The sequence below is a fragment of the Dreissena polymorpha genome, chromosome 7 (assembly GCF_020536995.1).
Source record: "Dreissena polymorpha isolate Duluth1 chromosome 7, UMN_Dpol_1.0, whole genome shotgun sequence".
NCBI lineage: Eukaryota > Metazoa > Mollusca > Bivalvia > Myida > Dreissenidae > Dreissena > Dreissena polymorpha.
In genome coordinates, this window is record NC_068361.1 from 107,481,989 (window position 1) to 107,507,015 (window position 25,027).

A 25,027-nucleotide genomic window follows, 5' to 3' on the forward strand; every position below is an offset into this window, starting at 1 on the left:
TGAGAATTCCCTGTTGCATCTAAACGTTAGAAAGGGGCTGGTTGTAAACCCAATAATTACACACATCATCTGAATAAACATATCATGTCTACCTTTTTTTGTCTTCCTTTGAGTTATTGAACGTTATCAAAATTGTTAAAGGCAATGATGTCACACGTATAGGTGTAGACGGCACTCAGTTTCGAGTCTACCTTTCGTGGCAAATAAAAGCTGGACACTGCAACAATCAAATGTTCGATTGTCGCTTGTCGTTCTAAATTGTCGCGTGTCGCTTTTAATTTTCGAGTTTCATGTGGAGTGTCGCTTTGATTGTCGTGTGTCTACCTCAAAGGTCGACAGGCGATATCAAATGTTCTGCTTACCTGATGCCGTAGTTTTTTTACCTAAATGACGCATCCACTTTGGGGATCGAATCCGAGATCTCACAGTCGCTAGGCGGACATTACGACATGGCGATCTAACCAACTTTGAATTCATGACGTTGGAAAAAAAGCATAATATGTATTATCATTTTATTTTATTAGATTTATTCGCTTTGAAGACATAAAAAGCATTAAGTTTCATCACGAAATGCATTGCATTTACATGTTTTGCTAAATTACGTTTTAATGAAAGCAATAAATTATGTGTGTAAACAATAACGCCCTGACATTAATTAAATAATTACTCTACATGGTAATCAAGAAAATTTGTTCCCGCTTATTAGGAAGCACCTTTTATCATATAATTAAAACATGTGCCGACATTTATTACCCATTTTATCTTTTTAGGTTGCACTAATCACTGCATTATTTAACGTATCAACATTATAATATATTTGATAAATGGTTGCTACAAATAATTTCCGTTAGATTTTGAAGTTTTTACACATATCTAATTTCATATATACTATCGATATTTGTAAATATAATAACTTACTATTTAATATGCCATGAATGTATGGTAAGCGTGAAATGTATGATTACGTTGTTTAATCTTAAACTATTTACTTTGTTAACACTAAATGCTTACTGTGGCCACTTGGGCTTTTGGTCTTCTGGATGTATTACTTAATAAACTTGTTAAACTTGTTATTTTACTCACATGTCGAATAAAGTTTTGCTCGGAAATAAGGAAGCCTATAATCATAGTATTTTATTGTTTTGGAAAATGCATATTTTAATGTTAAGTCTTTAAATGTTTTGTACACAGTAATGCAGTGGCATGTTTTACGATGCTTGACTTTCAAATTAGCTTTTGTCCGTTAATTAGGCTCGATTGGTCATTGTCGGCTCGGGTACTACTTAAATGTACCCCGGGTACTCTTAAGTATACTTACATGTACCCCTGGTACGGTAAATATACTAAAACGTACCCGAGAAATTTAACGCTAATTCGGTCGTTGTCGGATATTTCTTTTTGAAATTAATTATATTCACTTTTATGTCAATTTTCTGTAAAATGGCCTCTATATAATCGAAACTCATACTCACAAAGCAGGTTGACGCAGTTTTTTTTAAGAGAAGTTTGTTTAAGATAATCGGTAGCGCGTTTTACGACATCGGATTTTAGGCGGGAATACACCTCGGGTACAGTCTAATATCGACCGGGTACGATTAAGTATATTTACCGTACCAGGGGTACATGTTTATATACTTAAGAGTATCCGGGGTACATGTAAGTAGTACCCGAGCGCACAATGACCAATCAAACGTTACCGGTAATTAGCTTTCAACTATCGACATTTTCATATAAAGCTAACATACAAAACCTCAAATAAATAAACTGGAAAAAGTACAAAGACGTGCGGCCAGATTTGTAACAAACATATACCACAACACCTGCTCAGTAACTCATATGATAGACAATCAAAATTGGCCCACCCTTGAAATACGCAGAAAAAAAATCGTCTTATCATGTTATATTAAATTATCCACCACATAGTTGCCATCATTCCTCCCAATAATCTCCTTGTTCCTGTCGACCGCCGATCCAGACTCAGCAGATACCTAGTCCATATAAACGGACTCCCAGAGCCTTTGATAATTTTTGCTATGGCAGCTCTGGAAGTCCATATGCACCCCTTCATAAACATGGGTGCAGTTCAGCGCAGCGAATCCGTGCGCTTCACTAAACAGACGACGTTCGAGACAAATTGAGAAAAATAATGAATAAACTTCATAAACATGTTAAATTTACCTGAATGGCAACCTACGGATTTTTTCCTTAGCATGCACCCTATAAAAACACGACGATGTTTCAACACACTTTTCTCGCTGACATGTTTATGTTTAAATTTGAAACAGTGTATTCTGCATCGAATACCACATCTTTATCGACTTTATAGGCTGGAGCACATAACCCGACGTGCAAAATATTGGTGTACTGCGACCTAAGCAATATTGGGTCAATTTTCCAATAAGGCGGTTACAGCGTACAAAACAAAACCTGAGTCAATAAAATCAATTATTTCTTGCTTTAATGATACCATTTAGATAAGTTTGTGGATTAGATAGTTAAACTTTAATAAGTTCTTGCAGTTTCAGTGTTTCTGAACCCTTGCATTGTTGATAACATTTTGCACCCATTGACCGTTTCGACATTATTTTAAGGGAGACAACTCTGAGTGGATTAAGTGAGGTCGGGGGGTGGGGGGGGGGGTGGGGGGTACTCGATTAGCTACTGCAGTACGTCTGCATACAGTTCTGTGTTGATGCAATTATAATTTCCCAATAATTTGCAGATATAACTTATATGGTATGACTTTTTTTGTAATTTGTTATTAGCTTAGTATCTTTGATTTAATTGTCGTTCATGTTTATGCTTTATTTCGATAGTAGGTAAAAACGAAACATGCCAAAAGCGGGTGCAAGATAACTTTGCTGTCTTTAAATGTTATTGAATGGTTTATTGTTATAACTTATAAAAAACTTTTTTTTCAGGAATATCACAGTGTCAACAGAAACTGTGATACTGTATCTCATTCTGCATCAAGCTCAAGACTTCTACACCTGGAATTTTATTAACTCTTACAATTAATATTATACATCATCACAGTTACATAACTATGTTCTTTGAAAAAAATAAAATAAAGATACTTTAGATGTGTGTCTACTTCATACCCTTACATTAAAAAATATCCTACACATTCAGAAATATAATAAAATGGATGTTGGTTTAAGTTGCTACACATCCAATGTTGTCATGTAATCATTTAACATAACATGTTATGTGTTGACCTGAAAATTAACACTGCTAAGAAAACATTTACTTCGAATTAAAATAAGTGTCCCTTGTCAAATATCCATTGGCTAAATATTCATATGGGTGAAACTTTCACCTGCATCACAGTCATCCTTAACTGGTTGTGTGTTGGGCTATCCCAATTAACTACCCGTCATGGCAGATTTGTTCAAAGCAAGACAAGTATCAATGTTTGAAGAATTATTATTGCTTTTACAGTCTTGACGCTTACCCCTAGCCAGACAGCTCGGGGCTAGTGATATGTATTAAATTTGGGCTATTAAAATTTCCAGATTCATATAGTCGGGCTAGTGGGTATTTTAATCTGTTCTATTAAATTTAATGCATACAGATTCGGGCTGCCGCTAGTTGTTCAAAAATGCTAAAGTGAAGACTGCTTGTATATGCTGGTTAGTCTGAGACATTCCAACAAGCAATAACTGTGACACTCCAAAAACTTGCTCATTAAAGTTTGTGTATGTGCAGGAGTTTGTGTGTGTGTTTGGTACAAGCTCATCTCAAAAACTGATTCACTATTTAGTTTTTAACCTTATAGAAGTAAAACCTGACTGTAAAATGTTTACTTTCATTGTAAAGATTTTGTTGTTGGGATGAAATATTATAAATTGTAATCCCTATGATTAACACAGAAAACATTAACCAAACGCTAATTCCTGTTGATGTAGCAGAGCCAAAAGACCTTGAAGTATAGATGGTTAATGGATGATGTTCCTTATGATAGTACTATATAGTAGGTACTAGTTGGTTTGTCTTTTTGGATACATCTAATAGTATATTTAATTTTTTTCATTAATAAAATGGGTTAACTTAGTAATCCTGCTCAGTGGTTGAATCTTCAGGAAATGTTAACATAAGCACATACATTGTATTTGATACATGTATGACGGTGACCCTCAACTGCAATTTTGGTTACAGACGGGGTAGCCTAAGGTGTAATTATTTCTAAGAGATGAACCCGAGTTGAGGCTTAAACTTACCAACCCATGAGTGAGTCAGAGATCAGCACTCTACCGGTTTAGCTGGCCAGGGTAAGCTTGGAATTGGGGACTTACTTTTGCTTAATAATGATCTTAAATAATATTATATTTGTCAACAATTTGATTTTTATGTATTTTAAAAGCACAAAAAGTTAGGCTTGCATCATAACTAATTAAAATATATAGATTATTATACAATTTACAAATCAAACATATTTAACAATAAAGTAGTCTTATGTGCACTGAAATGTGCAAATACCAATTGGTTTTTATTTCTGAAAATTTAGAAAAATGAGCTAATATAATAAAAAATGTTTATTTTTTAAAATGTGGGTGGGTTTAAATGTACTTGCACTCAAAAATTATAATAGTCAATGGTTGTTTTAATTTCTGACAGGTTTCTGCACACAGTACAGTAATTAAGGTATGATTTTGTTATTTTTGTCAGTAGTTAATTACGGCGCCGTTAATTACAATGGTACTGAACTATTATTGAGCAGATGGTCGTTGAACGTTATAATAGAAATAATGATTGTTTTTATTAGTAATAAATAGGCAATTTATCGCTTTTATTCTATTTATAAAGTCAATATAGCGGATAGGTAAGGTGTGTCATGTAGAGCGAATTCTGGCAGAACCCCCCCCCCCCCCCGAACCCTAAATCTCGCGTTATCTCGGCAGTCTCGTTACGCGTGATTTAACAATGTCGAAATCGTGAATGGACAAGACAGAGCGCATTGCAACTCTCGGCCTAAGCTGAGAGTTGAATTATTGCAACTAAGCAGATACCATTGTTTTAGACACATACAAACTTATGTAATAAGTTATGTAAGCCTCATTCTATACATAGATGGTGACGTCACTACGTTATTGTCAGTAAGACCGGTGTGTACACAATGATGTAAGCCTCGCACTGAAAAAGGTTACATTCCACTAAGAAACGGCCGAAAAAAAATGGAAACAGTCGATTTTGATAAGCGTCAAGTTCTTTTTTGGTTTAAACATGACATATCTTTTTTTATTGCATAAATCGATTCCGCTTAGAATGGCTTTTTAAGAAAAGGTATGGTTATTGGGGTCTCTATGTGCAAAATGTTGCATTTATTTTCGCTCAAAGTTGTCGCTTTTACATTGAATTATATAGGGAAACTATTTAGTATATTGTGACCATAAGTAATTTTAAAATAACACCCAATTGAAAACAATTTTCTATTTAGAATGAGTGCTGTACCATTCACGATTTCGACATTGTTAAATCACGCGTAACGAGACTGCCGAGATAACGCGAGATTAAGGGTTCGGGGGGGGGGGTTCTGCCAGTATTCGCTCTACAGTATACACACCTTACCTATCCGCTATATTGACTTTATAAATAAAATAAAAGCGATAAATTGCCGATTTGTAACTAATAAAAGCAATCTTTATTTTTATTATAACGTTCAACGACCATCTGCTCGATAATAGATCATGCAGTACCATTGTAATTAACGGCGCCGTAATTAACTACTGACAAAAATAACACGATCATACCTTACTGTACGGTGTGCAGAAACCTGTCAGAAATTAAAACAACTCCAGACTCTTATAATTTTTGAGTGCAAGTTAATTTAAACACACCCACTTATTAAAATTAAACCTTTTTTATATTAGCTCATTTTTCTAAATTTTCATAAATAAAAACCAATTTGTATTTGCACATTTCAGTAAACCTAAGACTACTTTATTGTTAAATATGTTTGATTTGTAAATTGTATAATAAATTAATAATCTATATATTTTTATTAGCTCTGTTGCAAGCCTAATTTAAGTTAAATATGTTTGATTTGTAAATTGTATAATAATCCATATATTTTTATTAGTTCTGTTGCAAGCCTAACTTGTTGTGTTTTTAAAATACATAAAAATCATATTGTTGACAACTATAATATTATTTAAGATCATTATTAAACAAAAGTAAGTCCCCCAAATCAAATCAAATCAAATCAATATTTATTGTCGGTATGGTATACACACATTATAACTTAAGCTATGAATAGCTTTTGACCGACAGCTTACGTGGCCAGCTTAACCGGTAGAGTGCTGATCTCTGACTCGCTCATGGGTTGGTAAGTTTAAGCCTCAACTCGGGTTCATCTCTTAGAAATAATTACACCTTAGGCTACCCTGTCTGTAACCCAAATTGCAGTCGAGGGTCACCGACATACATGTATCAAATACAATGTATGTGCTTATGTTAACATTTCCTGAAGATTCAACCACTGAGCAGGATAACTAAGTTAACCTCATATTATTAATGAAAAAAAATAAATATACTATTAGATGTATCAAACAGACAAACCAACTAGTACCTACTAGTACTTTCATAAGGAACATCATCCATTAACCATCTATACTTCCAGGTCTTTTGGCTCTGCTACATCAACAGGAATTAGCGTAGGGTTCATGTTTTCTGTGTTAATCATAGGGATTACAATTTATAATATTTCATCCCAACAACAAAATCTTTAAAATGATAGTATTCATTTTACAGTCAGGTTTTACTTCTATTAGGTTAAAAACTAAATAGTGAATCAGTTTTTGAGATGAGCGTGTACCAAACACACACACACAAGCTCCTGTAAATTTTATACACACTTTAATGAGCAAGTATTTGGACTGTCACAGTTGTTGCTTGTTGGAATGTCTCAGACTAACCAGGATATACAAGCAGTCTTCACTTTAGCATTTTTTAACAACTAGCCCGAATCTTTATGCATTAATAGAACAGATTAAAATACCCACTAGCCCGACTATATGAATCAGGAAATTTTAATAGCCCAAATTAAATACATTTCACTAGCCCCGGGCTGTTGGGCTAGGGGTTAGCGTCAAGACTGTAAAAGCAATAACAATTCTTCAAACATTGATACTTGTCTTGTTTTGAACAAATCTGCCATGACGGGTAGTTAATGGGGATAGCCCAACAAACAACCAGTTAAGGATGACTGTGATACTGCTTAAAGTTTCACCAATATGGATATTTAGCCAATGGACATTTGACCAGGGACTCTTTATTTAATTCGAAGTAAATGTTTTCTTAGCAGTGTTAATAGTCACGTCAACACATCACATGTTATGTTAAATGACTACATGACAACATTGGATGTGTAGCAACTTAAACCACCATCCATTTTATTATATTTCTGAATGTGTAGGATATTTTTTAATGTAAGGGTATGAAGTAGACACACATCTGAAGTATCTTTATTTTATTTTTTTCAAAGAAGATAGTTATGTAACTGTGGTGATGTATAATATTAATTGCAAGAGTTAATAACATTCCAGGTGTAGAATTCTTGAGCTTCATGCAGAATGAGATACAGTATTCCAGTTTCTGACTTCTGTTGACACTGTGATGTTCCTGAAAAAAAAAGGTTTCTATAAGTTATAACAATAAACCATTCAATAACATTTAAAGACAGCATAGTTATCTGTTTTAAAATAATTGTTCTTTTCAAAGAAAATTATTTTACCAAAGGTAATCAAACTTCTAATTTGCCCAAACTTAACAAATAATATATTTTTCCATACCCCACCCGCTTTTGGCATGTTTCGTTTTTACCTACTTTAAACACAATAAAATCGAAATAAAGCATAAACATGAACTACAATTAAATCAAAGATACTAAGCTAATAACAAATTACAAAAAAATCATACCATATAAGTTATATCTGCAAATTATTGGGAAATTATAATTGCATCAACACAGAACTCTATGCAGACATACATTTACATATTATGCAGACGTTTCACCCCCATTTTGGAGGAAACGTCTTGGGGGAGAAACGTCTGCCACCATAGATGATCGAGTACCCCCCCCCCCCCCCGACCTCACTTAATCCACTCAGAGTTGTCTCCCTTAAAATAATGTCGAAAAGGTCAATAAATGAAGATGAAGAACTGATTGCCATCGGCGCTTTGATATTAAACAAGAAATATCTTTAAAAAAGATATACGGCGTTGATTGTGGTCGATGTTTATGAACGATCAAAAGTTATCTCTATGAGATAAAAAGTAGCGGATGCCTTTTTTCTGCGCAGTTGTTAGCTACATCATAAGCAAATCAATTACGGGGTGTTGCGCCAGATTTCGTGGCTTATTTTGCTTTATGTGATATTATTACTCAGATATCTATATTTACAGAATAGAAAAACACAAGAAACATGAAAATAAACGAGTGCATATAGGTCAGCCGGCAATACTCGAATCTTATTTAATTGCATAATTATAGTATAGCGAATTATTGTGGTCATGCTTAATAAACTGGTCTAAATGGATAAATATTTCTAATTAATTTTATCAAAATTGGTCCTTATCATGCAAATTTTGAAACCATATTAAAAATCGATGATTGACATACCACAATAATATCGCCGAATATCTTTATTTAGTATCTTTCTGATCAAAACAGACTTCAAGTGCACACAGTTTACGAGACGGCGTTTATATAAAGATTTCTGCAACTGACCGCAAACTGACCTTGATACCTTGCGGATTGGAATGCAATGCATTACAGTCACTACGTTATTGTCAGTAAGACACAATGATCGCAACCCCTTTTGCGAACTCCGGTGATGAACTGTATATAAACTCTGACTTTCACAAAATGACCGCGTATTGACCCGAAACCTCGCGGGTTGAAATGCAATGCAAGTAAGTACTAAATATGACAACATAGCCTTTAGTTAAACGCTTTTGCGCTGGTAATTCTCTGAAAATAAAAGGAGAACGCACAAACTGTATTTATGTCGAAAATTGATTGTCAAACTGTTCTATCTATTGGGCCTTTTCATTAGAGATAAAATTGTTTCATGCAGTAAAACAGTGTTACAAAGACGCGGATATGTTTCCAATGTTCTGGTGTTATACTCAAATCAGCCAATGGAATAAATGAAGTGTATTCATTCGTACCTAGCCGCGGGATATTTTATTTGAGTATTATTGGACACTTACAAAGGTCAAGTCAGGGTGAAAAGCTGGCTTATTCAGCTTACGCCGAAAAAAATATATTATAGTGTGTTATGTAGCCTTTGGGATAAGTTGTATGTCAATAAATACAAATATTATTATTTACGAATGATTAACTTTATTTAAATATCGAATAAATAAAAATATATAAATATTTGCTAGATCATGATTTAAAAATCTAAATACTTAAATTACTGAAAAATAAGACTACTCCCTATTTCCCGGAAGTTTTGCAAAATGGCGGACGAAAGCGACGAAATAGGAAAGTCAAATCGGTCTAAGCAAGCTCATGGAAAAGACATTGATAGCGAAAAGAAACTTGTTGCTTCAACGAAGAAAGGCGATTACAATGAAGTTGAATCACTTCTGAATCTTGGTGTTTCTGTTGACGCAACGGAATACAATCGGCAGTTGTTCTATCAAAGCGAAAATTACATGACACCACCATAGGGACCCGAAACAGTGTTTGGATTGCCTAAAAAAAAAAAAAAAAAAAAAAAAAAAAAAAAAAAATAAATATATATAATATATAGACAAGGGGTTGAACATGTCAAATAGTCAGACTGTCACACAGTCAACAAAAGTGCAAATTACAAAGTCAATTATCGTTTAAAATGTATAAACCTATATATACAATTGTAGCTAAATATCATCTGCAAAGGTTGGCAATAACAAAATTGGCATCATTTCAACCGTTAAACAATTACAAACTTGAACATCGAACCAAATCGACAGTTTTCGCAAGGTCGGACAAATACCCGCACTCAGATCTAGTTCATAACCCTCCTTGTAAATGCGCACTTACAAACAATACTATCACAATTTATCGCTTTACATTGATGAAAAAGTGTTCAATAAACAATCTGACCCTAAAACCTCATTCCAATACAATCAGATGAGTAAGTATTTTTCATTTATTTACCTGCATCAGTGAAAGTATACTGCGGTCTCCATTCGTCAAAGCGTCGTTGTTGTTGTCCAAGTCACGTGGTTACTAACCGACTCCGGTTGTAAGCCATTCATTGATTGGATGATTCTGGGCCTGGCTCTGTCATTGTAATTGAGTGCAAGCCGGGTTCAAGAGCACGTGTAATTCAGTGCAAGCCGGGTTCAAGAGCACGTGAAGGGGGTGTGGCACAAATTTATTAACAATAGTTATTTTTCGTCGGAGATATTTGTTTATCCAGTTCTTCACAGAAATTATTCCTTATTGAAAGGAAAATGCTTGTCAATTGGTAAGAAAGAGTCTGTCCATCAATTTATGACAATAACAGTACTGAGCACTTTCATTACACACGAAATTAACTCAATGTTTACTTTATTTTCAACATTGTTATTCTATTATATGGATTGTTCTCTTTTATAAAAATGATTTTAGATGACTCAAAAAGCCATAAAAATAATGTAAATTATTCACATTCTGTGCAGTTCCATTTAGCTCCAGCCTTTGAATATTTTTTCCATTTCATTGCATTCTGCAAACCTGCACATTTTCTGTGTAACCAAGAATTACACGAATCACACTGTATCCACAGTTCTCCATCTGCCTGTTGGCACTTTTTACAAAGATCACTTTCCAAATATGATGGTCCCGGTTGGGGTTCAGGCTCTGAATCTGGTTGGACAGGCAGCATGGGTGATTGTGCAGTGACATCCATTGGTTCCAATGATTTTGTAGTTTGTTTCTTAAGTGTTTTTGATTTTTTAGAACATTTAGAAACTTTTATTTGCTTCCTATGAGCCATTGTTTTTGTGATATTAAAAACACCTTTAACATCTCTGCAAAACTGAGCAAATAAAACCAGAAAGTATTTTTGAACAAGTTCATTATATATGGTGCAAATCTGTGCAGAGGTAAGAACTAAAGAATCCACAATTTCTGATATAATCACATGTTCCAGAGTGAAAGAAAATTCTTCAGTAGTTTCTCCTTTCAATTTATTAATAACCATATGTGAAAACTGCTGATATAAATTCATGTCACAAAGAAGCTGCTCCAAACAATTATTATACATTGTTTTTCCATATTTTGTTAAATTTTCATTCACAAGTTTTTGCAAACACAACTCAGTTATATTTAAGAAAAAATTAAACATGCCATCTGTTACATTAGTTAGTCCATGCCTTATATTTTGTTTCCTTTCAGTGTCAATAAGGGAGTCGGGGTGAGATGTCATTTGTTGTAAATAATGTTCTTCTTCCTTGAATGAGTTTAGAATAAGTAGTGTTTGTCTAGCTTCCTTGAATGTTGTTTGTGATGCTTTACTACAAGAGAACATATTAGATTTCAAAACCTGCACATACTTTTTTCTGAGCTTTGCCACACAGTATCCTGCCACATAGCGAATTCTGGACCTCGAAGCATCTGTAACCGTTCTTTTATAAATATTCATAGTACTTTCTTTAAGTAACTGAACCCTTTGTTGCAACACAAATTCTCTTATATATTCAAACATCTTATAGCAAACAATTTTGTGTTCCTCTTCAAATACATTTTCAGTTCCGATGTTGAACAAAGTGAGGCAGTCCATGGTATATTGTAAACCAACAGTGTACTCATACAGAGTTTTATAAAATTTATTAAGGACACTCTCAGCAATAGGTTTAGGATCATCTATACCTAGTTCTTTTGACACATTTGACATTTTTAAAAATATTCTCTTTATAAAAGTAAGCAGTCTGGGGTCTGCTGGGTCAAGTTGTGATATAATTAAATTGCACTTTGGTTGTAATGTACCAAATGGGTTTTTGAAAGAAATATCTTCAATCATTTTCATCATGTCATAGTTATCATTGATTTCAAACTGTAGTACCTCTTGTTCGTCACTGTCCATAGATGCCAGAATGTCATTAAAATCATCATCAAGATCCATTTCATAGCTATCTGTAGTGCTTGTAGTGTATGCTTGAAAACTTGTATCTGTAGCTGCCACTGACATATGCTCATGTTTATAACTGAAATGTATGTAAAACAAAATATTATTATTTAAACACTAATGACTCAATGACTAAAATAAAATCATTGATGATCTGGTAATTATCTACATTAAAATGTGTAAATTTTCATAGGAGCAATACATTTTGAGAAATTTCAAATTTTTCATAATGTTTTTTGATGAAAACTGATCTTAATAAGATGTCCAAATTGCGTTTTATTAAAGGTTAAAAAGTTATAGGTTGTAATAAAGATGTATGCTTTCACTAAATGAAAACAATAGACTGAAACTTTTAACTGATGAATACAACATACCAAATTTACTAAGAATAACAATTTACCAGAACATCAATACATGTTTCAATAGGTAACATCATGTTCGAATATAAATATCTGTATTTTTCCTTCTAAAAGAACTAGCCATTTACAAAGGAAGTATGTTAAGTTGTCATACATTTAATGATATAAATTGTTTAGACATTAATACATTTAATGATAACATCTATAAACCTGACATGTTACAGTAAATGAAAATTTTGTATTACAACCATATATTAGAAGGTTACAAAATTAATGATTGCATTACTTACATTAAACATGATGTTACTTTTCGAAGGCATTAACCACAAAATATCATAAATTAATAACTGAGGGTGAATATATTGCATTCTTATAATTATAAAACCCTCAGTTGTCGGCTATATATCAGTCATTCATGCTTTATTTTCAAGTATCCAAAAGTTATAAGTAATGACATGAAGTATACATGTACTTTCATGTATATGTGTGTGGTGTTTTGAGAAAATGGGCATAATGCTTTTGCGTAAAGTTTTGTCCCAGATAAGCCTGTCCATTTTGCATAGGCTAATCAGGGACGACACTTTACGCACAAAATGACAATTTTCTTTTAAATGAAGTCTCTTCTTAGCAAAAATCCAATTTAGGCAGAAAGTGTCGTCCTTGATTACCTTGTGCGAACTGCAGAGGCTAATCTGGGACGACACTTTACGCACATGCATTATGCCCAGTTTTCTCAGAACGCGACACATATGTTTAAAGAATATATAAAAATAAATACTTAAAGAAAATATATTTTTATTTTAAACAAAGCTAAATTCTACAATGATCTAAATTGGAAGTACACATTTTACAACTTTATCCTTAACATTCCATATTAAAAAATACCACTAGCACAGGTTTAACCCTTTGAGTGCTGGAACCGGATTTTGAAGGCCTTTGTAAACAGTTTGGATCCAGATGAGACGCCACAGAACGTGGCGTCTCATCAGGATCCAAAATGTTTGCTATTCTGATAGTATTCTTTGAAAACATTTGAAGAAAATGCTAATTTTAGAAATTTAGCAGACAACATTTTAGCAGACGACAAATTTCCCATCATGCAAAGGGTTAACTGTATTTTGCTTATACATAAAATTAACATTTGCTTTAGTTTTTTTTTGGTTTTTATAGGATTTTGTCCAGACTGTCTCCAAAAAGTGAGGGAGAAGTGGAGATACAGAACCTCTATGAGACTTTTAAATTTGAGTGTGTGGAATCAAGAAAAGAGTATCCAATACCTGGCTCTATCATTTTCATAGAACATGTAAAAAAATTGATTCCTGGTGTAAAAAGTGTGAGGAGAAAGGTTGGAACATCGTTCAAAACATTTTACAAAGGTGTCTGCCTTAATCCTATTGATTCAATATCCCCTGTTTCTGATATAATCTGGTCAGATATAAGTAAATCAGTGCCAGAAAATTATTTAATAAAGAAGATTTCATTTGAAGAGATCATTTGTGAATCAGAAAGTGGATACACCAGCAATGGCAACAATGTATCAAGGACAATAATATTTCAAAGTAACAACACATGGCAATTTAAAATTGCAGCAAAAATTGTCGACCTGTCCAACATTTATATTGAAGGAACATTTCACTTAAGTGTTAAAGGTGTGACACAAGTTTTTAATGCGGTAGAAAATATCAAACTTTGTAGTGGCCTTAAGGTGACAAAATCAATAATTGTCAGTAGATACCACACAATAGACTTATGGAAAAGCCCTGGTGAAGAAGAAGTAAGATCACTAAAGTCATTAATGTGTGCAAAAGTGGTTCCCTTACATAGTCGTGTTGTATCATGTAGAATATGTCAAAAAATGACAATTTCAAAATCTGATAATAAGGAAAATGAGCCTGTACAAAACATTCCTGTTGCTGAACCATTGATTAATCAAGTTAGATCGCTCTTTCCACAGGCAGATGAAAATATGATTGAATTACTGGTTGAACAGGCAAAAAATGTTGGAAGAGACCCAAAAGGACGAAGATGGTCCAAAAAATTTGTTGGTGTATGTCTCCAAATGTACAATAAAAGTCCAAATTGCTATGATCTGTTATATTCAAGCAAGTTATTAGTCCTGCCTTCTAAATCGTTGCTAATATTGTACAAAAATTTAATAAAACAACAACCAGGATTTGATGATGATGTTTTCCAGTGGATGTATACTGAGGCAAATAGACAGAACATACCAGAGGGGGAGAGATATGGGGGGATAATATTTGATGAAATGTCAATACAGACAGACATACAAATTGATAAACATGGTGACATTGTAGAAATCTCCGGGTTCACGGATTATGGAAATGAGGGAGACTCCTGCTATGCCCTGAAGCAAGGGTCAAATGAAAAAAAGGTAGGAAAATATGCTCTCCAACTTCTTTTCCTGGGAACTAATGGTTTTCGATTCCCGTTTGCCTATTTCATTACCAATGGTGTACAGGCATCCGAGCTATGTGGTATGTTCTGGAAAGCTGTATATTTATTAAGGTGTGCAGGATTTACAGCTCTATACACATGTATGGATGGTGCTCAAGCTAACCGATCATTCATGCATATGTGTTTAGGAGATAAGCCACACAATTATATAGCAAGAAGCCCATGTTCATCAAATGACATCATATTTGTAATGGATTTTTCACATGTTGTAAAAAAAATAAGAAATAACATTTTAAAAAGTGGAATTCATCCCAAAAGTACAAGAATTTTGACATTAACTAGTTTTTTCACTATTCAGTGGCAAATGTTCACTGACTTTTTCAACTGGGACCAACAAAATGCTCTACAAACTCACAAGAAGTTATCAAGAGAACATTTTCATCTTGACTCACAATTAAAAATGAGAAATCATCTAGCAGAAGATGTGCTAAATTCTGAAATGCTGCATTCAATGAAATTATATAAAAACAATCTGGGTGAAAAGGGTGAGGTATTAAATGGAGTCATAGAATTGCTGGAAAATACATCCAAACTTATAGAAATTTTTCGAGACATGAGACCTGTAAAATCTTTAGATGACAACAGAATTTCTACTCTACATGATGTGGCAACATGGTTTTCTGCCTGGGATAATTTCATTTTGAATTGTCCTGAAATTCCAGGAAAAGACAGAAAGAAAAGGCTGTTATCCCAACAGTGTTCTGAAGATATTCAATCATGTATTTTGGGTTTTACAGCACTTTGTAAAACAGTTCTCACCAAGTCATCTGTAATGTATGTTACTCCAGGACTAGTCAACTCCGACGTTATTGAAAACATTTTTAACCAGCAAAGGTCAACATACCACGGAGCAAATACCAATCCTAGTGCCTTACAATACCAGAGAGCTGTTAACAGTATTCTGGTTGGACAGAATGTTGTGTCAAAAAAGTCTAATGCTGCTAATACCAAAGTGAAATATGAACCATACCGATTGGATATAAAGGAGCCATTACGAAAAAGACCTACTTCTTCTTCCAGTTCTACTTGCAGTGAAATTAAGGTCAAGAAATTGTAACTGAATTATATAGCTTAGCAAAAATGGTACAGATTGTGGTTAAATGACATGACCAACATAGTGTGAAGTTTCAAGTCACCACCATCATCACATGAAGTTGACGACAAAAGTGTTATCACACGTTATTGGCAGTTCCATATAGTGAGTATTATTTATTTCATTGTTAAGCTTTAAATAAAATTAGAGAAAAATCAATTGGTGGTAATACATGTACCAATAATGCTTTAATGTATAGATACCTTTTCATTCTACAGCAGCTGAAATCTTCAACTGTTTCCAGGCTTTTCATATTCAATATGTTCTGTATAGCGACAGGTGGGCTAAAGATGTGCCGAGGGTGAAAATTTATGACACGTAATCCATCAGAAGACTTAACTCTAGAAATTGCAACTCCAAACTGGCCTGGCTTGAATATATCATAACAGTCTACTTCAACCCTGAAACATTAAAATAAAATGATGCATAACTTAATATTCTGTTCTAAATACAATTATTCAACTGTTGATTATATATTAATAACTTATTAACTTGCTTACAATTGTAATACATGTAGTTGCATGTAGTTTTACTCCTTATATAAATAACTCAATTTAAAACTAGGCCATAACAATTTTATATAATTATTATTTTTATTTTTATTTAAATACAGCTGTTGCCAAGGTTTTAATGTTACATGATGTTAACAGATAACATTGAACTGTATTTACTGTATTTACTATATTTACCAAGGTAGTGTCATTCCTTGTGCTTTATGGATTGTAAGGGCATACGCAGGCTTTACCGGAAACTGAAGTCTGCTGGCAATGTGTGTGTTTGTTTTTGGATCAAACACTGTAAAATAAAGATTAATTCTGTTAAAATGTATGAAACCTACTAATTTATTTCACTTACAAAATTTATTTATTAAGTATATGTTATTGGTAAATTATTATATTTTTAATAAATTTAAAACCAGGGAACCAAATCAGACTAAAATGAATTATTTATTTTTCTGTAATGCTTCATTTGACTGGGTTAAGTATTATAGAAAACTGTAACATCAATTATTACAAACATGTGGCCTAATTACTTCATAAATATTATATAGCAAAATATGACAAGTTATGTTTACCTGAAAATGACTCTTTATGTAAGATATGGCTCTTTTGTAGAGTTGGGAAGTATACTTCCAGCTGTGTCTTAGAAGCAGATCTCAAAGTCCCCGTTAAACCATTCACAAGATAATCATTTAAATTACGCAGTAAAATAACTGGACATTCAACCTTCAACCATAATGTCTTAGGAGCAGTCGAATCTTTTAACTCTGCGGAAATCCCAGAATCTGTAGCTTTGAATTCATACATGTCTCCGGCTGAATTTATTAAACGATTCCTATTGTACATGTCAACAAGTAAATTGGTTGAAAATAATTTAACACTATTGCAACCTTCTGGTAAAGGTTTACTGGCACTGTTCATATAAGTGTTAACACACTCTGAAAATTCACCCTGATAAATATCGGAAATTACTTTAACAAAAAGTTCATCACTTTGACGTACATTTTCTCTTAATGTTACTACATGAGGAAATACCGATTCAAAGTGATCACTTAAAAAACAATAAGTGCCATCATCACCGTACCTTTTGTTAGGTACCGGTGGCAACTGAAAAAAGTCACCACTGAATATCACCTGGATGCCTCCAAATATGTTATCCGGATTTTTAATGCCACAAACATTTTTTATGGACTCAAATGTACGTTTACTGATCATCGAGCACTCATCAACAATTAATACATCAGTTTCCATTATTGCACTTACAATTTTATCATATTTAGCATTGTTCTTTAACACTGATGCAATTTCCGTGGGGTCATGTCTTCCATCATCTATTCCAGTGAATTTGTGCACTGTTAATGGATTCAAGTGGGTGGGGTACACAGCACAAGCTATTCCAGTGCTGCATGTCAGTTGCACTTTTTTACCCTTTTTACTAAGTTCCTTACATATTTCTTTAATAACATGGCTTTTACCAGTTCCGGCCGATCCTAATAACAAAAGGCTGTGACCCCCGCTTGCAATATCAAATGCAGTCATTTGGTTTTTATTTAAAATCATTTTAACTTTTTAGGCTTTTTTGGACAGAAAACGTTGTTTTGTTTACATTCGTCACTTGTTGTTGTTGTTCGCTACTTATACCGTTTTATTGTTACAGCTTCCTGAATAATCCACTACAGCGCCGGGAGCCAGGTACCAACCAATGAAATTACTCGTTGCAAAATTGGTCACGTGATTCTAGCAGCGGAAATCGATGGAGACTTTCGTTTTAAAGTAAATAAACTAGTGTTAAAACAGTTGTTGAAAACAAAATATAAATGCTTGGAATGAGTTTTTAGGGTCAGATTGTTTATTGAACACTGTTTCATCAATGTAAAGCGATAAATTGTGATAGTATTGTTTGTAAGTGCGCATTTACACGGAGGGTTATGAACTAGATCTGAGTGCGGGTATTTGTCCGACCTAGCGAAAACTGTCGATTTGGTTCGATGTTCAAGTTTGTAATTGTTTAACGGTTGAAATGATGCCAATTTTGTTATTGCCAACCTTTGCAGATGATATTTAGCTACAATTGTATATATAGGTTTATACATTTTAAACGATAATTGACTTTGTAATTTGCACTTTTGTTGACTGTGTGACAGTCTGACTATTTGACATGTTCAACCCCTTGTCTATATATTATATATATTAATTTTTTTTTTTTTTTTTTTTTTTTTTTTTTTTTAGGCAATCCAAACACTGTGTCGGGTCCCTATGGACACCACTTCATTTGTCAGTAGTTCATGGCTTTACAGACATAGCTAAACTTCTCATATCACGAGGAGGTATGTATGTGATATTTGTTTGCTATTTGTTATGCCACAGGACCAGAAAATTATTTGGTTGCTCTGGCAATCGAAAACAGGACCAAACTGAAGTCCAAAGCTCTGCTGAATTAGCAAACTGGCGCACAAACTGTTGCAAAAGGTTTTACTTCGATTTGAGAAAACAAGTGGAATAAACAAATTTCAATTAATTTAGCTGAACAAACATCATGCTTTAAGAAAAGCTACAAAACTGCTTTTCTTAATGAATTTGTTGAAAAAAATAAAGTGCTCATATGGGTGGCAAATGAAAACTGTACTCCTTGAAATCAAACTGCTTCTCCTCTATATGGACATTGACATTACCTTGGCCCTGTTATCAACATTGGCCAGCTGTTTATTGTATTAAACACATAACTACATTTTAAAGTGGGGCAGTATGGGTTTGAACAGCTCATAAGTAATGCTCGATTGGTCATTGTCGGATTGGTTGCTACTTAAACAGACATGGCGAAAGACCTTCACAATTTACAGGCCAGACTTACAGGCTAGATACATAATTTACAGCAAGTTGTTAATTTCATAGGCCTCAATTTTAAGTGTTTTACCCTGGAGGGATATTGCAAAGTGAATTTTAACATGTGGTTGATTTATGACAGGGCAAAACTAGTGTGAAGAAATAATTTGAAGAAATAAGTTGAGTTTATTTTTTAATTTGGTTCAGATGATATTTACACATAAAAACATACATAATCAGGGCATAGATAACCTCCAAACATTGGGGAGGCGGACGCAAGGTCCCGCCTCTTAAAAGAATTACATTGTTAATGTAATAAATTTTGTGTTAAATATTAATAATAATGATAAAAAAACATTATTAAGCAACAATATGAGTATTATTTGTATGTTGTGTTGTTTTTTTTCTAAATTTTGTTTGTATTTAGATTGATGTTAAAAGGTAAGAACGGTCGCAAATAAAATTTAATACTTATATTAAAGATTGTAATGAACGCTGTTCTGGCTTTTTCTTCCCGAATGTACGCTTAGGAAAGCCAAAATTTTCTAGGCTGATTAGGAATACTCATTTTGAACATTAAACAATTACATACATGTATATGATATTGTTTCAATGATTTCTAAATGTTATACTTCAAGAACAAAAATATTTTAAATCAAATTAATGTTTCTCATGCGTATATTTACTCAAAATTGTTTTAAGTGGCAGTTACCTTTGAATTAAAGCCATCAATTAAAATTACAAGAATAGCCTGTCCTTAATCAAAACACCGACAGTGGGATCACGGGAAAGAACAATATCACGATGATAGGGAGAATACCACTTTTCCGCTCACCGTCGAAATTTTATACTTTCTGACAAGAACACCGTATCCTTCTGTCAAAAAATATGGCTTCAAACTTATTGGCGAGTCCAGAAATTAAAGAAAAAACAAAAAAAGAAGGTAATTTGGTAATAAAAAGATATTCCACCGAACGAAGTATATACTTTACATCTAATTGCCATTTACCGCATCAAAATTGAGTCGCTATTAACTTCAAAAGAGTTAATGAAAACAATTTGAGCATGTCGTGAAAGATGTGACTTTCATGACGCGCAAAATCGTATTTGTGCAGATTTTAAACATTTTAAATGAAAGATATTTTTGTTTAACGGTATTTTATAGCAGAAGAATCAATTTACAACACATTATGGCATGTTTTATTGAATATAACTGTGATTTTTACATTTACACGTATTAGCAAGTATGAACCGCTCAACACTGACATAGAAATATGGACACCGCTCAACAATGTTCGTAAAAGCACGGCATTTTTAGCTCATCTATTTTTTGAAAAAAAATTATGAGCTATTGTCATCACCTTGGCGTCGGCGTTGGCGTTGGCGTCGGCGTCCGGTTAAGTTTTGCGTTTAGTTCCACTTTTCTCAGTAAGTATCAATGCTATTGCATTCAAACTTGGTACACTTACTTACTATCATGAGGGGACTGGGCAGGCAAAGTTAGATAACTCTGGCATGCATTTTGACAGAATTATGTGCCCTTTTTATACTTAGAAAATTGACAATTTTGGTTAAGTTTTGTGTTTAGGTCCATTTTATTCCTTAAGCATCAAAGCTATTGCTTTCATACTTGCAACACTTACTAACTATCATAAGGGGACTGTGCAGGCAAAGTAATGTAACTCTGACTGGCATTTTGACAGAATTATGTGCCCTTTTTATACTTAGAAAATTGAAAATTTGATTAAGTTTTGTGTTTAGGTCCACTTTATTCCTACAGTATCAAAGCTATTGCTTTCATACTTGCAAGATTTATGAACTATCATAAGGGGACGGTGCAGGCAAAGTTATGTAACTCTGACTGGCATTTGGACGGAATTATGGGCCCTTTATACTTAGAAAATTGAAAATTTGGTTAAGATTTATGTTTTGGTCCACTTTACCCCTAAAGTATCATAGATATTGCTTTCATACTTGGAACACTCACAAACTATCATAAGTGTACAGTAAAAGGACAAGTTGCATAACTCTGGTTGTCATTGTTACGGAATTATGGCCCTTTTTTGACTTAGTAACTTTTAATATATGGTTAAATTTTGTGTTTCGATCCACTCGAAGTATCAAGGCTATTGCTTTCAAACTTCAAATACTTACATGCTATCATGAGGTTACTGTACCTGGCAACTTGAATTTTACTTTGACCTTTGAATGACCTTGACTCTCAAGGTCAAATTATTAAATTTTGCTAAAATTGCCATAACTTCTTTATTTATGATTAGATTTGATTGATACTTTGATGAAACTACTCTTACCTGACATACCACAATAGACTTCACCCAAACCATCCCCCGTGCCCCCCCCCCCCCCCCCCTCCCCCCTCCCCCCCCTAATTTTTATATATTTTTTTTTTTTTTTTTAAGATCATCTCACAAATGACCACCACACCCTCACACTATACCCCCACCCACCACCCACCCCACCCCCCCCCAATTTTTTTTTTTTGATTTTTTTTTTTTTTTTTTTTTTTAAGATCATCTCACAAATTATCACCACACCCTCACACTATACCCCCCCCCCCCCATTTTTTTTTTTAACGGTTATGTTTGAAATACCGTCCAACCATCGCACCCAGAACCCCCCCCCCCCCCCCCCTGATTTTTTTTTTTTTTTTTTTTTTCGCTTTTTTGGAAGATAATGTAATAAATGTCCACAACCCCACACTATACACCCCTCTTCACTCCACTCCTCCCTCCTTTGTGATTGAAAATGAGAGTCCCTTCACCTTTAAAAAGAAAATAGATGAGCGGTCTGCACCCGCAAGACGGTGCTCTTGTTATGATTTGTTGGCACCGCTTTATTCTGATATAAAACTATATCATCAGGCATCAATTCATCACTATCTAGGCCACTCATCGCAAATTCCAGCAAGATCTGAAAGAATAGCACCAAAGGTTTGTATTATGCCACAAGAGCTGTCGAAAGGCACCTTCTCAGTGCTTGATAGTATGATAAAGATATTCTTCTAATTAGAAAAATTGTGGTAAGTTTGGGGTCATTATTATTAACAAATATAAAGCAAAATGTTAAAACAATGTCAAATAAAGGCTTCATAATTTGAATCACGATGGTAAACAAGTGTACAAACGGTTTCAAAGCAATATTAAAATGTACTTTGAGAATATTTTGTTTTCTATTGGTTTTTTAGCTCACCTGATTGCTCAGGTCCGTCGTTCACATTTGGTTTGTAAACACTTTATAGAGGCCACATTTCTTGTCCGATCTTCATGATACTTGGTCAGGCGCTTTGTCCCCATGAAATCTCTGTCGAGCTCGAAACTGGGTTGTGCCGGGTAAAAAAAAAGGTCAATAGGTAAAAAAAAAAGAAAAAACTTGTAAACACTGTAGAAGTCACATTTCATGCCCAATCGACATGTAACTTTGTCAAAATGTTTGTCTTTATGATATGTTGGTTGAGTTCAAAAGTGGTTCAGGTCCGTTGAAAAACATGGCCACCAGTGGGCGGGGCAGTTTTCCTTATTTGGCTACAGAGAAACCTTGTACACACTCTAGAAGTCACAATTTTAGCCCAATCATCATGAAAATTGGTCAAAACATTGATTTTATTAATATCTCGGATGAGTTCGAAAATGGTCCAGATGGTTGAAAAAACATGGCCACCAGTGGGCGGGGCATTTTTCTCTATATGTATATAGTGAAAACATGTGAACACTCTAGAAGTCACATTTTTGGCCCAATTTTCATGAAATTTAGTAAGAGCATTTGTTGCCTTGATATGAGAGTTGAGTTTGAAAATGATTCCGGTCAGTTGAATAACATGGCTGCCAGGGGGGGGGTGCAGTTTTCCTTATTTGGCTATAGAGAAACATTGTAAACACTCTAGAATTCACAATTTTTGCTGAATCATCATGAAAGTTGGTCAAAACATTCGTTTTATTGATATCTTGGACGAGTTCGAAAATGGTCTAGATCGGTGAAAAAACATGGCCTCCAGTTGGCCGGGCATTTTTCTCTATATGTATAAAGTGAAAACATGTTAACACTCTAGAAGTCCCATTTTTGGCCCAATTTTCATGAAATTTGGTCAGAACATTTGTTTCCTTGATATGAGAGTTGAGTTTGAAAATGGTTCCGGTCAGTTGAATAACATGGCTGCCGGGGGGGAGTTTTCCTTATTTGGCTTTTGAGAAACCTTGTAAACACTCTAGAAGTCACAATTTTTGCTGAATCATCATGAAAGTTGGTCAAAACATTGGTTTTATTGATATCTCAGACGAGTTCGAAAATGGTTCAGATCGGTGAAAAAACATGGCCGCCAGTGGGCTGGGCATTTTTTTCTATATGTATATAGTGAAAACATGTGAACACTCAAGAAGTCACATTTTTGGCCCAATGTTCATGAAATTTGGTCAGAACATTTGTTTTCTTGATATGAGAGTTGAGTTTGAAAATGGTTCCGGTCAGTTTAATAACATGGCTGCCGGGGGAGGGAAGTTTTCTTATATCTATATAGTAAAAAAAGCTTTGAACACTCTAGAAGTCACTTTTTTTGCCCAATCATCATGAAACTTGGTGAAAAGATTGGTTTTATATATATCACATAATAAATGCCATAATTATTGCCCTTATATTGTCCAAATTTTCATTATATTGTACAAAATCCTTGTAAACACACTAGAGGTCACAATTTTGTTTCAGATTTTATGAATCTTGGTGCCCTCCACGTACTGGAAATCAAGACAATAGATCCCAGTGAACCTTTTTTGGTGCAAGCATGCCATCATTTACAAGATCATTTCTGGAACATGTAACTTTGATAAATGGAAGATTATCGTAAATAAATTTAGCTCACAATAGCTCGTTCTAGCTTATCATTTAATACCATGTGCAGAAGTTAGTGGTGCCACGAATTTCAGTGATACGGAATATAAATACGGTGTTTATAATCAGTGTTGCGCGGTGCATCGATATTTATGAAAGTGATGCATGTTTTCACCAATAAATTAGGCCTTTAACAGATATTGAAACAAACAGGTTTGTATAGCATGTTCTTTTTATATATACAATGATTTAAGTCTGTCACATCAGGTCTGACACTTTGACAATCATCTGATTATTTCGTTTTTCTCATAAGTATGAATGGTGTCGAGCGCGACACGACTTTTTGTAAACAATTTTTTAAAGTCATGATAAATATTTCACAACTGGTAAACTTTTAAATAGACGACATATTGGTTCAGAAATTCGGTGGAGTGCTTCACAAGTGGCAATAATTTTGCAGTGTCTTATAATAAAACGTTTTGTCACCCACTTACCGGATATTTCTTCGTCCACCATGTTTCTTTTTGTCAGAAAGATACGATGCTCTTGTCAGAAGTATAAAATTTTGACTGTGAGCGGAATAGTTGTGGTAATCGCCTTATCACCGTGAATATAACAATTAACGCAATGACATTTATCCGGTTTATGACACCTAATAAGGGATATTGACACATCACTATTGGCAACCTCGGAGCAGACGGCACGTGATTACAAAAATACTGGTTTTGGGGTGGCGATTTTTGGGGATTTTACGTTTTATTTATATAACGACGACTAGCCGAAATTTTGGGGAGGCGGCCGCCTCCCCTGCCTCCCCATTACCTACGCCCCTGA

At 34.1% G+C, this 25,027-nt stretch overlaps 2 protein-coding genes and 1 long non-coding RNA gene across 6 annotated transcripts in view; 1 reads left to right on the plus strand and 2 right to left on the minus strand.

The window, feature by feature from the left end:
- Positions 1–7,453: 7,453 nt before the first annotated feature.
- LOC127837477 (uncharacterized) lies at positions 7,454–7,985 on the minus strand. The gene is made up of 2 exons (XR_008029306.1): positions 7,918–7,985; positions 7,454–7,620 (listed from the first exon to the last, which is right to left on the minus strand). It is a non-coding gene; the product is annotated as an uncharacterized LOC127837477 (long non-coding RNA).
- A 1,471-nt stretch (positions 7,986–9,456) lies between these two features.
- Positions 9,457–18,197, minus strand: LOC127837475 (uncharacterized). The gene is made up of 5 exons (XM_052364605.1): positions 17,107–18,197; positions 16,721–16,826; positions 16,235–16,432; positions 10,151–12,183; positions 9,457–9,703 (listed from the first exon to the last, which is right to left on the minus strand). The coding sequence occupies exons 1-4, from the start codon at positions 18,089–18,091 to the stop codon at positions 10,638–10,640; spliced, it is 2,835 nt and encodes a 944-aa protein (XP_052220565.1). The 5' UTR covers positions 18,092–18,197; the 3' UTR covers positions 9,457–9,703; positions 10,151–10,637.
- The window catches only part of LOC127837476 (serine/threonine-protein phosphatase 6 regulatory ankyrin repeat subunit C-like), a 29,192-nt gene continuing 13,621 nt past the window's right edge, over positions 9,457–25,027 (plus strand). The window contains exons 1-4 of one of the 4 annotated variants that reach the window (XR_008029304.1): positions 10,022–10,127; positions 11,375–11,393; positions 13,634–16,136; positions 18,189–18,329. Coding sequence is in view for 2 of the 4 variants with exons in the window: in XM_052364606.1 (XP_052220566.1) it covers positions 9,466–9,665; positions 18,791–18,858 (268 nt within the window). In the remaining 2 variants the exon portion in view is untranslated. Of the gene's footprint in view, positions 9,666–10,021; positions 10,128–10,331; positions 10,464–11,374; positions 11,394–13,633; positions 16,137–18,188; positions 18,330–18,760; positions 18,859–25,027 lie in introns of those variants that run through there. The other 3 variants (XR_008029305.1, XM_052364607.1, XM_052364606.1) reach the window with 3 other exon arrangements.